Genomic DNA, 18,501 nt, shown 5'->3' with positions numbered 1-18,501 from the left:
TACCGAAACTGAATGTTCACTAGGTGCGGTTGAGATCCATCAGATTGCCAGTAGGTTTCAAGATTATCGTCTCGTAACTGGTCGACTCCAAATCCTAAGAAATACAAAAAAAAATGACAATTTTGTAAAGGGAGTAATGGATAAGAAAGGTAAAACAAAAAAACATATCTAAACTACTAGACTTACAACAGGTATAACTGGATTTTTAAAGGTCTATAAAATTTTATTTGGTAATGAAGACACAGCAAATCAGTAGACATTCCACATATCGGGAGTATATATAGCTGCGCAGAGCTATGATAACATTCTGCGAAGAAAACATTGTGATAGAGATTAATTTCTAGACAGATGTTGCAGGAATATCAACAAATAAAATTATTTTCCCATATGATAACATGGATATATCAATACATTAAATGATATTTAGGAGTACGGTGTTAAGATAAAACACATAACCTCTTCCTAGTGTATGATGAAGTAAAACGTAAAAAAGTAAATGTTTGTCTCTAGATGAAGTTGGGTTATCCGGCCCGAGATTGTAGAGGCAGGCAAGGAAGAATCAACAATTAAACCAAAACAGTCAAAACATGGTGCAGCTATCCATAGTAAAGAATCTAATTCTGTCCTAGACAAATGAGTCCTAGAAACTAACTCAAGGCTCTAAGCGATTTCTATGAGCACCAACCCAGCCACTGGACTTCACATTGTGGCAATCTGTTTTCCAGAATACTAATTAATTTTTCAAATTGGTGTATCTCTTTAATTTTGTTCAATGTCCTCAGGAATGGGATAGTTAGGGATTTCCAGCTAATGGCTACTGTCCATTTGGCTGCTGATAAAATATGAGAAATAAATTTTCTATTTTATTTGTGTACATCAGGAATTTCTGCGTTCAGCAACGCCGACCAAGGGGATAATTTGATTTGTAAATGTCATTTAGAATTAATAAGGCGCTCAATTTGTTTCCAATGAGCCTGTACTACTGGACAGGACCACCAGATATGAGCCATAGTGCCCCTCTCCCCACAATTTCTGAAACAAGCGTCAGAACTACCTGGAAACAATTTAGCTATTCTATCCGGAGTAAGGTACCACCTTGTTAGAATTTTTTACGATGTTACTTTAATATTATTCGATTGAAAGACTTTAGCTGTGTTATCGTATATTTGTTGCCACGAGGTCGAGTCAGGTATATTTCCCAGCTCCTGTTCCCAAACTAACATGTATGAAGTAGGACCATTGTATGTTTCGCTTCTGAATTGTGAGTACAAAACTGAAATCAGCCCTTTCCCCCTTGGTGAGTCTCGACAGTTTGCTTCATAGAAGGTTATACTGGAGTCGTGTGGTAAAAAGACAGATCCCGAGAGAAGATGGTGTATTTGTAGGTATCTAAAATGTTCCCGGAGTTGGATTTGAGAATCCTGACGTAAGGCCTCAAAAGGAAGGGGTTTACCATCCTTGCGCAATTTAATTCATGAAGTGAAACCCGATGAGGTCCACCACTGGAAGCCCTCCGGGTGCAATCCCGGTGGGAAATTAGGATTAAGTAATAATGGTTGTAAAGCGGATGGATAAGATACCAGTTTAAACTTTTCCCGACAAAGTAACCAGAGTGTGAGGGAGTGTTTGATAATGTTATTATCGATGCCAGGAATGTGAGATTTTAAAGCTGGGGACCACATCAGTGCCCTAAGTGAGGATGGAGCTGTTGTAAGGGATTCAAACAGTACCCATTTTACAGTGTTGGGGTCACAGTTCCATGCTGCGATCTGCGAGGCGTACTAATATAATTTCAGGTCTGGAAGGCTAAGTCCCCCACTAACCGTGGAGCGGTGTAAGGTGGATTTACTAACTCTTGATCCTCTGTTCGCCCATATGAATTTATTTATTATCCTCTGTATATGTGAGATGGCATAAAGCGGAACCCTGACAGGAAGGGCCCGAAATAAATACAGCAGCTTGGGTAGAATGGTCATTCGGAATGCAATGAGTCTGCCCATCCAAGATATATGGTACCTAGACCACTCCTCCAATAGTTTCCTGATAGACGCAAATTTTTTAGGATAGTTACTTATGTATAAAGTATATATACAGATTAACTCCTGCTGCAAATTCAAAAAAGGGGGGGCTAGATGCTATCAGGTAAAGCATACTCCCTAAGTAACAATAAAGGCACTCCTGTTTTTATACATTTATACACTGGAGAGAGAAGAGGAGCTTAGAGGCCATGTATTAAAATATTTGTTTATTAACACATAATGACATACGTACACAATACTTAAAAAGGTACAAAATGGACAAGAGGACACTGTTATAATTCCAGTAAGAACACGTTATGAACAGACTACCTATAACATATGGGGAAAAGTATCAAATTCGCATAGAGATAACTATGAGGTATGGGTGGTAAACAAAGTAGGAAGCACTGGTTATCATGCCATGACACAGTGTCAATAGTATTTACTGGTAGCAGAGATATGATAACGTGCTAATATATGAATCGTTCAAGAAACACAATGCAGCCACCCTTTCCCTTCGTTAGTAAAGAGTCTTACCCATTAGTGGTTAGTAGGAGAGTCTGACAGACTCACTTCCGGTTTCGGCAGAATACGTGCGCCGCAAAAACTCCTGGCATCAACAAAAATTCATGTCGGCTGCTGCTTATCCTATTTAAAGCAGCAGCTTAGCAGACACTACAAACCCCTTGAGAAAGCTCATTGCGAAACGCGCATTGGGGTCCTGTGTATAAATATATACACACAAATTTTTTTTTTAAATCTCCTGGCCAGGAAAAGATAACATACAGTTGGAACTGATCTTCTATACATAAATTGAATCCCTTAAAAGATGAATAACATTCATTATATATATATATTTATCCTAAGTATAATATCAGAGGAATAATTCTGAACAATTAGAGGTAAAACCTGTATGACCAATGGAAGTTGGGCTTGCCGTATAAAAATCTTGAAAAAACAGCCCTCTACAAGAGTAGAGATCGGGAGGGCTACATATTGACCCAACGGTCTATGAATAGACTGCCAGTCACCATTAATCCCTATAACAAAAAGGATGCAATTACTGAAGGGGAAGAGGGAAATAGACACGCTGTTAAATTTGTCTCCTTACTATATGATGGCCATCTTCCTATGACGGGAACCACACTATACAGAGGAAAAAAAATCATTACCAACTATCTGGAATAGGAGTTCTGGCCATTCTTAGGATAAAAAATATATATTGCCCAAAACCGCAAGTGTGAACACAACCCAGTGTTTGTTCAGAATTATTCCTCTGATATTATACTTAGGAAAAAAAAAAAAATATATATATATATATATATATATATATATATATATATATATATATAATGAATGTTATTCATCTTTTAAAGGGATTCAATTTATGTATAGAAGATCAGTTCCAACTGTATGTTATCTTTTCCTGGCCAGGAGATTTTTTTAAAAATTTGTGTGTATATATTTATATTCCCGAAAATATTCGGAGTTCAAAATAAAATAATTTTCATAAATTTCTATTAACCCAAGAGTGGCTAGTATATTTCTGGAATACCTTTTCTTTTCTATATACAAATGATTAAGTCAGGTATACATTACAATTATATATCGCTACCCTCCGCCTCAGGTCACAGTTGGTGTTCGTGATCTCGGTGAAACTGGTCCTGCAGGAGTCATATGCAACGGTCGGCGACGTGCTGTTGTCCAAATAGGTTCCAACGGGAGGCTTTGACGAGGTCGGTTAGCGGATTCCGGAGTAGGAGTCCCTTCATTGAGGCCTAGTCGGGTGACCAGTCTCCAGCCCATATCCAGTGCTGAGATAGTATGCGGAGCACCCTTGTAATGAAAGGTCAACCGGAATGGGAAACCCGCAAAGAGATATCCGCAAAAATCTGTAGTGGTTCTTATTTGAAGGAGAGTGGCGTTTTGTCGCGTGCCGCTTTAAGGACCGCTTCCTTCACTGTAAAGTAATGAAGTCGCAGAACAATGTCCCTTGGTCTTTCTCCAACCGCAGGCCTGGGCCGCAGTGCCCGATGTATACGGTCCATCTGGAATTGGTTCATCGGATAATTCGGTAACAGGTAGGCAAAGAGTTGTATCGCATTGTCCCTGAGATACTCCACCATTTCTGAGACTCCTCTTAAGCGCAGGTTATTCCGTCTGGATCTGTTTTCTAAGTCTTCCAGATGAAGATGTATCGATTCCTCAGAGGATTTCAGGAGATCAATTTCGGTTTTGAGATCACCGTGCGCTTTTACCAACTCGTCATGTTTTGTCTCCAGGAGATCTGTACGAGTGCCAATTGAAGTAATTTCCATTAGAAGATCATGCGTCACTCTTTGTAATTCGTTATGAAAGGAGGCCTTCAATTTCTGGTATAGCGCATCCATACACGTTGTTAAGTCCTCTTTCGTAAGATCATCGTCCCTGGCCATATCAGGAGCTATTGAGGGTGGAGTTCGTTTTGGAGTTCTTTGCGGTAAGGGGTCCGGGTCGCACACAATCGATGACTGTGATGCCGACATATCCGAATCCGTGTCCTGGAGTAAGGAGGGCAACGAATTTCTGTGAAATATATCTGGGATGGAAGATTGAGTTGAAGACGCTTTAGGAGTCTTGCCCCGCCTTGGCATTGGATCTTATTCAGGGGACCGGATAGTCAGATAGTTGTTATGTAGCTTATGTAGGTCCGTGGTAGACAGTTATGCGGTGAGTCAGATCATTGTAGGAAGACTAAGGCATCACATAGAGCTTTTTAGATGTAAGAGGGCAGCACTGTGACCACTTTGCAGTCCGTTAATATGATTTATTAAATTAGCAGAGCATGGAACCCCTGCACTGTGATGCTGTAATGTGCTCCGCTGAGGATTGGTCTGCAGGCGGCCTCCCTCACTACTCCAGGCCCCAGTCTTTCAGACAGTGGTAGGCCGCAGATGAGAATGTGGCTGAAAGAGTCTCTAATGGCCTCTAACTAGAGGAGAGGGCTCGTTTGTGTCCTGGGGAGCAAGGCAAAGATGTAGGGAGCGTTTGAGAAGCCCACCTGGTATCCTGAGTCAGCTGCAGCCAGGTCCGGACGCCCGAGTTCCGTCCGGGCCAAAATCTAGTCCCCGGCTCCGGCCGCATGTGTAGGCCCCGATCTCGAATTCCTCCGTTTTTGGCCCAAAAGTCAGGATTATGCTCATAATCGTCTAGGGGGATCCAGTCATGCAGTGGGGCTTCATCCCGAAGCTCGCCCGGAGGAGGATGCCTGCTGATTTAATACAGGAGCACCATGTAAGTGCGTCCGTTCGCCTTGCCGTCGTAGCCACGCCATGTGCTTCATTTATTAAAATAAAGACATAACTTTTTAATAAATGTGCCTCAGGCCCATGCTCATCAAATCTTGTGGCTGTATGTAGACAATACAGCAAAGAGACATCACATCACTGTGTATGCTCATATATATGACGCCTGCAGATCACGTTGCAAGGCTTTTCTAGGATAATACCAAATGGGCAAATGTCCTTTGTTTTCTCCACTGTGTACAGCGATCAGTATTGATCGCATTGGAAAAAATGATTAAATGATTAAATGACAATCTCTGCCAATTATTGGGAAGTGTAGCTGTCCCTGACATCGAAGTCACCCCCGATTGCAACATATATATGTACACCAATATCATTCACCTACATGTGTGTAAAAGGAAACTTAAAGAGGCTCTGTCACCAGATTATCAAATCCCTATCTCCTATTGCATGTGATCGGCGCTGCAATGTAGATAACAGTAACGTTTTTTTTTTTGTTGGAAAAACTATCATTTTTGGCTAAGTTATGAGCAATTTTATATTTATGCAAATGAGCCTTTCTAATGGACAACTGGGCGTGTTTTCTCTTATTTCCAACTGGGCGTGTATTGTGTTTTTAGCAACTGGGCGTGTTTACTTCTTTCACTGCACAATCACACTGTGCTGTGGATCATGCTGGGCTGGAACAATGAGAAGTGTAGGACACTGATTGGTCACTGATTGGTCAGCCTCATACACTCCTCTGTACAACACCCAGTTGGTAAAAAGTAAAAACACGCCCAGTTGTCCATTGAGAAACTCATTAGCATAAATCTAAACTAGCTCAGAACTTGCTCAAAAATGATCGTTTTTCAAAATAAAAACCACTGCTGTTATCTACATTCCAGCGCCGATCACATTATGTAGGAGATAGGGCATTTATAATCTGGTGACAGAGCCTGTGAAAAAAACATGCCAGTGAAAAAAACCAGCCGTTAAAAACGGATCAACTGTTAGTTTTTCATGGCTGTTCTGCATCAGCGTGTCTCCAAATGTTTATCAATTTTAACAGCCGTTTTCATAGTCGTTAAAAAAAACAAAAACACAACGGATGAATTTCATTCAGTATGTTTTTTTTGTCCCAACCCCCTGAAAACCCCACAGTGCCCAAGTAGATTGTGCCACAATCCCCTGTTGACAGTGCCACAGTGCCCACTACAGATAGAGCCCACATAGTTAGTGCCAATGCGCAGATAGTACCAAAGAGATAGTGCCACAGTGCCCACTGTAGATGGTGTGCACATAGTGCCCACATAGATAGCGCCCCTGTAGACCGTTCCGACATAGATACTGCCACAGTGCCCATGTAGATATCGCCACACCCGCCCTGTAGATAGCGCTAATCACCTGTCTCTGTTTCGTACTCTTCTCCAGCAATGCAGGCCTGGTTTTCTCTGATCAGGCCTGCTCCAGCAGAGAGACAAAGGCGGCGCAATGACATCATCGCGCCGCCTGCATCACCAAAAAGCCCTGAATGGTGAAGAAGGGAACCGATGGTTCCCTTGCCTCGCCAGCGCTATCAATTATATCTGCGTCCTAAAGACACGGATACAATTGAATTCCCTTGTGACCGATAGGCCGTTAAAAACGGATCTATTTAGTTCTTTGCGGGCATTCGGCCTTGAAAACGGCCAAACAGAGAATGTTCTATTTTTTGAAGGCGCGGCATTCTATTTAAAAAACGGCCGTGTGAATGCAGTCTAAGGCAAAAACGTTATTTTCCCCATTGCAACCTTTCAGACTCCTTGACAAAAAATGGTACAGCCATTCTAATAACTAAAGTAGTACAAATTTATTTGGTGACAACACTGGATCTGTATAATCTTGCGTTGATCCAGCTTTGTCATCGGCATTGAAACGAAGGGCTGGAGGAGTGCCTCCTACATTTCTGGTGCAGTCTTTAAGAGAGCGGAAGATGGCAACCAGGACACCGTGAATGATTACGGATTACGAGTTATTTTTCAATATTTTTTTTAAAAACTGTACATGCATAGGTGTTTAAGGGGTTGTCTGGGCACATGAATAGGACAGAGCTGCAGTACGGCCACTATGCAGTGTACAGAGCCATCTGTTTCCAGCACCGACCACTGCATAGCATCCAGTGCCCAAAGGCAGCCTGAAAAACTGAACGGTACAGGGTCCGGTTGTCGGACCCCCACCAATCAGATACTGATGACCTATCCTGTGGATAGGTAATCAGTATGAAAAACTGTCCCATGCCCAGACAACCCCTTTAAAGAGGCTCTGTCACCAGATTTTGCAACCCCTATCTGCTATTGCAGCAGATAGGCGCTGCAATGTAGATTACAGTAACGTTTTTATTTTTAAAAAACGAGCATTTTTGGCCAAGTTATGACCATTTTTGTATTTATGCAAATGAGGCTTGCAAAAGTACAACTGGGCGTGTTGAAAAGTAAAAGTACAACTGGGCGTGTATTATGTGCGTACATCGGGGCGTGTTTACTACTTTTACTAGCTGGGCGTTCTGATGAACGTGTTCTCGAGAGATCACGCTGTGACGTCACTTCCCCAGGTGCTGCATCGTATCAGACGAGCGAGGACACATCGGCACCAGATGATTCTGCAGCAGCATCGGCGTTTGCAGGTAAATCGATGTAGCTGCTTACCTGCAAACGCTGATGCAGAATCAACTGAAGCCTCTGGTGCCGATGTGGCCGACACGATGCAGGACCTGTGAGTGACGTCACAGATCTGCACTGCCAGAAGCTGGGCGTTCTGAAGAGAAGTGGATAATACTTCTCATCAGAAAGCCCAGCTAGTAAAAGTAGTAAACACGCCCCGATGTACGCACATAATACACGCCCAGTTGTACTTTTACTTTTCAACACGCCCAGTTGTACTTTTGCAAGCCTCATTTGCATAAATACAAAAATGGTCATAACTTGGCCAAAAATGCTCGTTTTTTAAAAATAAAAACGTTACTGTAATCTACATTGCAGCGCCTATCTGCTGCAATAGCAGATAGGGGTTGCAAAATCTGGTGACAGAGCCTCTTTAAAGAGAATGTGTCATCAGAAAATGACCTATTGCTTAAATCGAGTTTTTATGTTATTTATTTTCCACGTTTTTGGTGTTTTTTAATTTTTTCATTTTTTATGTCATTGTCCATATGAAAAAATTATTCTAAAATCTTGCAGTTTTCACTCTGGCCATTGAGCCTCAAAACAGACTGACACTTCCTGTTCTCTAGAGATCACTTCTCATTATCATCACAGGCAGGATTACAAGGATCCACCATTAATTATAGATGATGGACACAGCTCCCCTCCTGCACAAGTCAAAGAGCACGCCTAGAAGAGTCTCCCTCCTGACAACAACTCAGATAACATGGCTCCCTTAATAATCGTACAAAGAAAATAGAAAAAAAAATCTACAATAAACAGATAAAAACAGGACATCTCCCCTTCACGCAGATGAGTGTATCTGTATAAAACCATAACAAAGGTGATCTAGCGCACCCGCAAAAAAACGAAAACAAACTCGTGTAAAGTCGTTTAGAGGGCCAGTAGGGAGCCCTGCCCCTAACCAAGACTCCATGGTGGGTTGTGATTCCTGTCAGAGAGAGGGAAGGAGCATAAGGGCAAGATGTACTTTAAACCACAATTAGCCCTCTGGGGGCCATTTAGTGTGTAGAACTGTACCCACTAACAATCAAGATGCTATTATAAGGAGAAACTCCTTGACTACAGCAGGCCCCCATCACTTTATCCCTAACGTTACATTATTAGACTTGAATATTAAAAGAAAAGCTTACATAGCCTCTAATAGAGAATTTACAACTTATGCAAGTTGTAGGTGAAACGTTCATTCCGTAAATATGCAGTTTCTGTGCACATTTATTTTGGTAAATACAAAAACAAAAAATGAATTTGAATTATTAAAGTACCTGGTTTACAGGAAGACAAAGACCAAACCGCTTGAGAGCCAATTTCTCGTACAGTGCCGGTTCTTTTTAACTGGTTGGGATCGGCACCAGGTGGGGTTTTGTTGGGTGTTGTCATTTCCAACTATCTGGAGAGAAGAAAAGAAACTGCACTGTGATTACTGATTAGAAAACGTTAACACAACGAAGGGCCTGTTTACATCAGCGTTGCTTTCCGTTGAGGTGTTGCATCTGAGCTTTCCGTCCGGGGAACCCCTCAACGGAAAGGCAGACCAAGCAGCTGCTATGGGGCCCTAGGGTTGGGGAAGGCCAAGCAGCCCTGTCGATTGTCCAAAATACCCCTTCCCTTTCTGCCCCCCCCCCCCACCTCTACCATCACTTTTTTCTCTCGTTTTTTTGCATCCTCCATTCTGTAGCAGAAAGATGGCAGATTTCACAGTGAATTTAACCCTTGCCATTACAAAGGATGAACTCGGTGGTCAATGTTGCATCAAAATCCACCGGAGTATGGGGAAAGGCCCTTTCAAAAGTCTAACAGTCCGCGGGCCCAGTATTTTTTAGCTACGCTTTTGAACGGATATGTAGTATTACACAGCGCCCATTCAAATATTTGGGTGACTATGTAATACATGGGCATGCCAAATCTACCAGAGCAGAAGACTCTCTTTATAGCAGTTCTCTGCTCCGGCTAATGGAAAGGGAGGTCCTGAGTGGGTAGGATCCCATCTATTAAAAGGAGTTGCCAAGTTGTTCACTTCAATAAAAATGTAAAATATAATGTTTTTTCTTCCCTCAGTGTCAATGGGTAGGAAAGGGGTGGGTTTTTGTTTGTATTTGAAAGTTCAAATAAAGAAAAATATTTTTTTTAAAAACGTAAATAATGATAGGCCTAATTCACATGAGCGTGTTCGGCCCGTGATATACAGTCCGCATTTCCCGGACCGAACACACTGCAGTGAGCCGGGCTCCTGGCATCATAATTATCTCTGACGCTGGGTGTCACTGCCTCGCTGCCGGACAACTGTCCCGTACTGTAATCATGTTTTCAGTCCGGGACAGTAGATCCGCGGGGAGGCAGGGACTCCTAGCCTCGTACATAACTATGAATCTAGGAGCCCGGCTCCCTGCAGTGTGTTCGGTCCGGGAAATGCGGCCAACATGCGGACTGTATATCACGGACCGAACACGCTCATGTGAATTAGGCCTTAGACTTTAAGCCACAAACCTCGCTATTGTTCTTTATGGAGATGTTCTGAAGTTTAAGTCAGTGCAGACGACCTGGGGAAGAAATTGAAAATAAAATGCAGCCATGTCATTGAATTGCCTTTATATACAATTTATACAGAACAGTGTGTTTGTATATATGCATTCTGCATGCAAGGACACATTTACAACTAAAATATGATCAATTCCATTCAGAGTCATCATCTCCACAAGTCCGTACATTCAGGCGTTGGTGAATTACAAAGGTTACAATAGTAGAACGATAAGACCAAGACCTGATATGCTTATAAGAATTTGAAACAAAAAAACATGGCTGGATTACGTGGGCCAGTTTTCCCTTCATCCAGACAACGATCTCAAAATTGGCATTGGCTCTGCATTACTCCGCTAGGGAGCAGGATAAATTGCACTAATCCCAGAAACATGAAGCGCTGCTATTTTTTATGAGAACTACTTCTGAATGTTGTTTTAACGCGGCCATCATAGCGATCAAATTGGAAAAATATCTATGCAATAATGATTGGTTTGATGGCTCCAAATTCTACTATAGACCCATATTTCATGTATGAAGACAGAGACATCTGCTACTTGTAAATCCAGCCAACAATACGACCAATGGTAACCGATGTATAATAGTACACATAGAATGAGGATGAGCGCTATTTGCCCAGCAGCCCGGCTCTGGATTAACAATGCACTAACCACAACTCACAAAACATCATTTAAAGAGGCTCTGTCACCAGATTTTGCAGCCCCTATCTGCTATTGCAGCAGATAGGCGCTGCAATGTAGATTACAGTAACGTTTTTATTTTTAAAAAACGAGCATTTTTGGCCAAGTTATGACCATTTTCGTATTTATGCAAATGAGGCTTGCAAAAGTCCAACTGGGCGTGTTTAAAGTAAAAGTCCAACTGGGCGTGTATTATGTGCGTACATCGGGGCGTTTTTACTACTTTTACTAGCTGGGCATTCATCCACTTCTCTTCAGAACGCCCAGCTTCTGGCAGTGCAGATCTGTGACGTCACTCACAGGTCCTGCATCGTGTCGGCACCAGAGGCTACAGTTGATTCTGCAGCAGCATCAGCGTTTGCAGGTAAGTAGCTACATCGACTTACCTGCTAACACCGATGCTGCTGCAGAATCATCTGTAGCCTCTGGTGCCGATACGATGCAGGACCTGTGAGTGACGTCACAGTGCTGCACTGCCAGAAGCTGGGCGTTCTGAAGAGAAGTGGATGATACTTCTCATCAGAACGCCCAGCTAGTAAAAGTAGTAAACACGCCCAGATGTAACACACATAATACACGCCCAGTTGTACTTTTACTTTTCAACACGCCCAGTTGTACTTTTGCAAGCCTCATTTGCATAAATACGAAAATGGTCATAACTTGGCCAAAAATGCTCGTTTTTTTTAAATAAAAACGTTACTGTAATCTACATTGCAGCGCCTATCTGCTGCAATAGCAGATAGGGGTTGCAAAATCTGGTGACAGAGCCTCTTTAAAGGGCAGCCTGTAATCTGACTATTCTAAAACAACCTGCCATGGCCAGGCATCAGAACACCGTCAGAATTGCACTGACAGACTGCTATAAGCGCACTTGAATTCTGCTGACAGCACCTGCTTTATCATAAGATCACTCCTGCTTGTAAAAAATAAAATGCACAAATAGATCCGGACTACAGTCTGCCATAAATTAGACAAGCGTGTCGCCCCCCCCCCCCCCCATTCAATTAGATTTAGATGGCTCCAGTAACTAAATAGAAGTATATCCTTCATAATGTCATGGCAAGGAATTTCTATTAAAAAATCCCATACTATGTTCAACGCAGGATTCCTATTGTGGATCTACACAAACAATTTTCATGACCAGAATCACACACAGTTTTGATGCCGTTTTTGGCTGTTTTTTTTTTTAACCAGAGCCAGAAGTGGATGCAAAAAGAAGGAAATGTATAAAAGGTAGAAAAGACGGATGCATCAAGTCTTTTGTATCCACACCTGTGTTTGGATCAAAAACCTGAGCCAAAAACTGCATCAAAACTTTGTGTGTGTGATCCTGGCCTTAAAGTTGGAGAAACCAGACAGTCGGTGACAATCCATAGCGGGGATAATAGGAGTGAATAAATAAGTGTCGTCACTATTATTATAGTGTTATTACGAGAACCCCATACTAGCCACATTAACATAGAGTGAGACTACCCGAACGCTTGAGAGCAGAACACATAGATACCAGTCAATGGCATTCAAGCCTACTCTGTACTGATGGTAGATCACATAGACTGGACACACTGCTCAACCATCCCAGGGAGTACAGGCTTCACTTCCAACGACGCTCAAACAGCCCCGCCAGCCTCTCACTGTTTGACTCCAACTGATGACGTCAACCCCGCGACTAGCGAACGAACGAAGCGTTCCATGGTGGAACGCATCGTCTACGCATCTCTGCACGCCAGTGGTGTGGGACGGGGTCGGCAGCGGCGGCCATTTTGGCCGGTTTCTCTTCGTGTGCTTTACACGCTGCTGCTTGGGAAGAAGTGTGAGTTTAACCGCTGAGAAAAGGGGGGACAGAGGTGGTCGTCCGACATCCCGCCCTTTCCCCAGCAGCCCCTCCTCAGGTGAGTTACCGTTAGGGCCTGGCATTTACCCTTTCCGTCTTGTAGAGTCCCGGTTGTGCTGGGAGAGGCTGCGTCTGCCCGAGTCTTGTATGTAAATGAATGGTGTAACTTACAGCTGAGAAATGACAATTTTTGTACTAGACTTGTATCTGTAGGGTTGTACGCCCATAGTAATGCCATGTCCATGTATTCTGCAGCTATTCCATTCGTCCTGGGCTTAGATGCTAATGTTGGTCTGTGGCCCCCATCCCTCTACAGCTGTTGGGAAGCTATACGTCTCAGCATGTATGACGTCTACAGCTCTCATAGCAACAGGCTGCTAGCCATATGGTTAGAATCCTGGCGATCCAATATTCTTCTGGGAATACTTGTTATAAGAGAGATGCCTTATCCACTACATCACAGAAAAAATGCAATTATTTTGGGTCTTCCATGTGACCCATTTCGCCTATATCCGGGGAGCAAATTCTCTCAATCCATAAAACGATAAAAAATGGTGCACAACTCAGCCCAGGCCACTCTTAGCACTGAGAACTGTGATGGAAGCCGCCCTATAGACACGGATGTCATACATCACAAGTAGTACTGCAGGCAGGGCTAAACTACTGCTCAGCCTCTCATATCCAACCCGCTGATCTCCAGTGCTGCTGCTCTCCGTGCTGAAAGCTGCGGACAGACACGTTTCCACAGGGGAGATGTGACTTTAGGTGACCATGTAATACACAGTTGGGTCAAGTCGGCCATGGTGAAAGCCGTTCTTTGCAACAACTTTCTGCCCAGGCTTATAAAGGAAAGTCCCGAGTGAGCATGTGGCACAGAGTTGTCTAATAAGTTGGCCTTTCAGTTTGGATTACATTATCGCTAGTTCCCTGGTATGCCCATTCTCTAAATTGTTCTCACCGGTAGCAGCCAGAGCAGGGAAGCCATGGTAAATTGTACCTATGTTTACTCTTGAGGCCATCAATAGGCTGCAGACTACCTTTCAGCACTGGCTAAAACCTCTTCATTTTCAGTGGACAATCGCCAGGAATTTGATCGCCCGGCTGCTGGTTGTGCCTGCTCTGGAGAGTTTTGGTTGTGAGATTCCCTTCTATATTTGCAAAGCTAGAGAGAGAGAGACCAGTGAGATGTGCAACTATATCGCCGTCTTACAAGAGCCTTCTAGTTCCTCCATGATTTATTTGGCTGTGTACGGAGGCAGCACGGGGGGGGGGAAGAGAGTGACAGAATGCAGCACGGGGGGGGAGAGAGTTGCAGAATGCAGCACGGGGGGGAGAGAGTTGCAGAATGCAGCACGGGGGGGAGAGAGTTGCAGAATGCAGCACGGGGGGGAGAGAGTTGCAGAATGCAGCACGGGGGGGAGAGAGTTGCAGAATGCAGCACGGGGGGGGGAGAGAGTTGCAGAATGCAGCACGGGGGGGGAGAGAGTTGCAGAATGCAGCACGGGGGGGAGAGAGTTGCAGAATGCAGCACGGGGGGGAGAGAGTTGCAGAATGCAGCACGGGGGGAGAGAGTTGCAGAATGCAGCACGGGGGGAGAGAGTTGCAGAATGCAGCACGGGGGGGAGAGAGTTTCAGAATGCAGCACGGGGGGGAGAGAGTTTCAGAATGCAGCACGGGGGGGAGAGAGTTGCAGAATGCAGCACGGGGGGGAGAGAGTTTCAGAATGCAGCACGGGGGGAGAGAGTCCCTGTCTGTATAGAAACCGTTATGTCAGGAGCAATACAATGTGGAGTACCCGGTCATGGCATCTGAAGCGCTCTGGCCTGGAATGCCAAACACCACTCGCACGGCCGTCCTATATCGCTCACAACCGCGAGAGCTTTAAAGCGGCTGTAGTCTTCGCTTCTTTCAAAGCAGCCAAAGTTATCGGCTTCTATCTCTGCCCTTGGAAGCTGTCACTGGAGCTTCCCTGGGTTAGAGAGAGCAGCTGGGCACTCTGGCTGCTTTGAAAGCAGCCGGGGACTCCTGCGGGTAAAAGTCTTGCGGCAGATAGGGCAGCCTCTGGTGAGTCAGGAGGCTCCTGCGATAGCTGTCCAAATATGGTCACTTATGTCACTGAAGCATCTCAATGCATACATTTAACGGGGGCCTGTGACAGCTACCATATAGTGGCATCTGTCATCCATAGGCCGCCATGTTAAAAAAAAAACGTACACCGCACACTATGTTTTTTGAAGGCTCCCATGGGATGATAGAGTAGTCTGCTATACTATTCCGTCCTTTAAAAAAAGGTATGATAACATCTACCAACCCAATGGGGGGAAGTGGAGCCCTTTGGAAACTTTTACCATGTAGTTGCGGGTGGTTTCCTGATGTACATGCAAACGATAGGGCCAAAACCTGATGTGAACTCCGTTTAATAAGCCTGGAGCTCCGCATATTCATGAGGTGCATTCTCACCCCAGTGCCGATTGACAGGACTGGTGAAAGCTCATGAATATACCCAACTCTGGGACTGCGCTGCAGTACCAGTCATGGCCACATGTTAGGCTGGGCCACTGTACTCCTTCATTGTGCTTTGGCGGGGTTTGGACTTCCACTGTACAAACTTTGATGGCTTATCCTATGGATAGACTGTTATTATTAACTCCCAGAAAATCTTTTTGAAGGGAAAATGGCACAAAGTCTTTAACTTTTAGGTTATTTGTCGGATTCCTTGGTAGTGCACGAGTACGTTTCAGCATCTGCTCAGGAACGGCTGCGGCTAGAAGCAAATGACACAAGAACATTGACTGCCGGTCTATACAGTCGCTGGTGACACATATTGAAAGAGTGACTCAATTACTTATGCACCCAGGATAAAATTATTCTTTAAGAAGAAAAAAAACAACCCTAAAACGTGTATTAATATTTAGCATTTATTATCTTATTTTGTTATAGGTTTGGGCTTTAAAAATTGCCTGAAGCAGGAATAGCCAACGCTACACCCAAGATGGCAGATAAACTCACAAGAATAGCCATTGTTAATCATGACAAATGTAAGCCAAAGAAATGCCGTCAGGAGTGCAAGAAGAGTTGCCCTGTTGTGAGAATGGGTGAGTGCCCTGATTAAAAGACTTAATTAAAATGTTTCCGATTTATTCTGGGAAAACGCCAAGTTCCTATTGTTGGGTAAGGTGTATGATTTTTCCTTATTGTATTTGGGTGCAAAGTACAATGGAAGCCACCAGCAGACTCTATTGCTCACTTCCAGAGTCTTTAACTTTTTCCCGTAAATGGAGGTACTGTTAAGTCCTAATTGCGATCCGTTGGACATAATGGTACGTCTTGGTAATCGCGTTTTTAGCCCGGCTCTGACTTACAGCTGCACCCCTGTGTATAGGCTACGATCGGGAAAAACGTTTTAGATCAGTACTGATTGCAGCATCTTCGAAGCATAAACAAAGGGAGTTTTGATTACTGATACATCGTCAGCCTGGTAGCCTAAGGCTGGGTTCACACGAGCATGTTCGGTCTGTAAAGGACGGAAGGTATTTCGGCTGCAAGTCCCGGACCGAACACAGTGCAGGGAGCCGGGCTCCTAGCATTATAGTTATGTACGACGCTAGGAGTCCCTGCCTCCGTGGAACTACTGTCCTGTACTGAAAACATGATTACAGTTGTCCCGCAGCGAGGCAGGGACTCCTAGCATCGTAAAACAGAAAGATGTCTCTTCAACAGAAAGATAGAATAACAGGAAGCGTTTTATTGTCAAAAATCCCGGCAAAAAAGCGTCTCCCATTGATTTCAATGGAGTTTTTGAGGCGGAAAACGCCTCAGGATAGGGCATGTTGCTTCTTTTTACTGCAAGCGTTTTTCTGCTCGTGGTAAAAAAAAAAAAAAGTCTACACGTCCCATTGAAATCAGTGGGAGTCAATTTCGGACGTTTGTTTCCGCAGTTTCCGCGGCAAAAAAACTCACTGTGAACAGGGCCTTAAGGTCCCCAGTGAGACAAAAAAAAATACATGTTAATAATAAATAAACATTATGTAATAAATAAATAAAAATTAATCAAAGATAGAATAAACACCCTTTTAAAAAAAAATAAAAAATTTCCCCCTTTAACCGTAACAACACGTACTATAAAGCTAGTGTGTTGTTCCTAACTGCCAATAAAAAAAATCAAAGCCCTTATGCAACTACAAAAGGAAGTTTTGGCTGACGGAATGTAGGGTGAATAGAACAAGAGCATTTCTCTCATCCAAATACGGTGGCCATAGAGTTGCATAAGGTCTCTGCTCTACCACCGTATTTTTCACGAGAATGGTTTTTACATCTTAAACTGCATCAAACATTCCCTATCGCCTAACTAATTTTAATAGGCGCTCTGATGCTGATAACTACAGTGTGATTATTTTTATTTTATTTTTTTAAACTTTTATTTGCCAAGTTATGAGCATTTTTATAAATATGCTAATTTGGCTAAACTTGCCAAAAGGGAAGTGACAGCGCCTATTAGATTAGTTAGGAGATTGGGCATTACTAAACTAGTGACAGATCCTCTTTAAATGGAAAAACTCCATTAAAATGCATGTCACATCTTAGTGTCATTTTGTACATGTTGTTTTTCTGGCGTTTAAAAGCCTATGGTAGAATCGCCAGAAAAAAACGCCATGCACAGCATGCTGCGTTGGGAAAAAAATGCCACTGACCACAATTTCCTCAAACGCCACAAACCAAAACGCAGTTGTGTGTAGTGCATTTTATATTTAATATAGACTTTAATGTATCATCTGGCTGCACAAAACAAATTGCTGCAAAGTAAACCGTATCAAAACATTGTGTTTGAACATAGCCTTGGACACACACAAATTGTAGCATTCGCCATTGGATGTTGTATATACAGAGGTATTTTCCTAATAAAGTGCTTCTTCTAAAGGAAAATCTTTTTACATACGTCATCTGTAGTAAGGAGCGCCTGTGTACCGCTATACAGACTCCGCCATGCGCATGTGCCCTAAGGCCTATATTGGGCTCATCCTGCAGGGGTTATTCTGTAGGGCGCAGAGAAGCTCTTGCTCTAAAGGTATTCAAATTAATGTATACACACATATATATATATATATATATTATATTATTATTATTTTTCTGCAGGAAAACTGTGCATTGAAGTCACTCCCCAAAGTAAGATTGTATGGATTTCAGAAACACTTTGCATTGGGTGTGGTATATGCATCAAGGTAAGATGATTAAGGTTTTTATTATATTATTAAATAGCATAGCCTAAATCGATGCGTTTGTACATTGGTTCCTGCATGGCCGTACGTGCTCCATCGAGCACTCTGTGTATGAAAATATTCTGACTCCATACATAGTCCAATGGAAAAATGGCACAATTTTTCCTGTCCGATTTATGCCGAATCTGACAGGAAAAAAAAGCCTCTGAGGTACAGTAGAGGCTCGATGTACCTCTGGCCACCTTGTTCCGGA

The 18,501-nt window shown here is 43.2% G+C and overlaps 2 protein-coding genes across 16 annotated transcripts in view; one reads left to right on the top strand and one right to left on the bottom strand.

Moving 5' to 3' along the window:
* Positions 1 to 13,382, bottom strand: part of ANAPC10 (anaphase promoting complex subunit 10) — a 104,463-nt gene extending 91,081 nt beyond the window's left edge. For 2 of the 15 annotated variants that reach the window (XM_075860397.1, XM_075860401.1), the window contains exons 1-4: positions 12,729 to 12,875; positions 10,471 to 10,523; positions 9,249 to 9,373; positions 4 to 94 (exon numbers count right to left, since the gene is read on the bottom strand). In XM_075860397.1, coding sequence (XP_075716512.1) covers positions 4 to 94; positions 9,249 to 9,363 — 206 coding nt within the window. In that variant the 5' untranslated portion in view covers positions 9,364 to 9,373; positions 10,471 to 10,523; positions 12,729 to 12,875. Of the gene's footprint in view, positions 1 to 3; positions 95 to 9,248; positions 9,374 to 10,470; positions 10,524 to 12,705; positions 13,031 to 13,099 lie in introns of those variants that run through there. The other 13 variants (XM_075860393.1, XM_075860387.1, XM_075860389.1 and 10 more) reach the window with 13 other exon arrangements.
* Positions 12,915 to 18,501, top strand: part of ABCE1 (ATP binding cassette subfamily E member 1) — a 50,286-nt gene continuing 44,699 nt past the window's right edge. Inside the window, exons 1-3 of the mRNA XM_075860385.1 lie at positions 12,915 to 13,090; positions 15,973 to 16,127; positions 18,166 to 18,251. Of these exons, the coding sequence (XP_075716500.1) occupies positions 16,025 to 16,127; positions 18,166 to 18,251 (189 nt within the window). The 5' untranslated portion in view covers positions 12,915 to 13,090; positions 15,973 to 16,024. The remainder of the gene's footprint in view (positions 13,091 to 15,972; positions 16,128 to 18,165; positions 18,252 to 18,501) is intronic.

This window comes from Rhinoderma darwinii, chromosome 1, assembly GCF_050947455.1.
Source record: "Rhinoderma darwinii isolate aRhiDar2 chromosome 1, aRhiDar2.hap1, whole genome shotgun sequence".
Classification (NCBI taxonomy): Eukaryota; Metazoa; Chordata; class Amphibia; order Anura; family Rhinodermatidae; genus Rhinoderma; species Rhinoderma darwinii.
The sequence above is the reverse complement of the archived record's forward strand: the minus strand, read 5'-3'. Positions and strand labels throughout refer to the sequence as shown.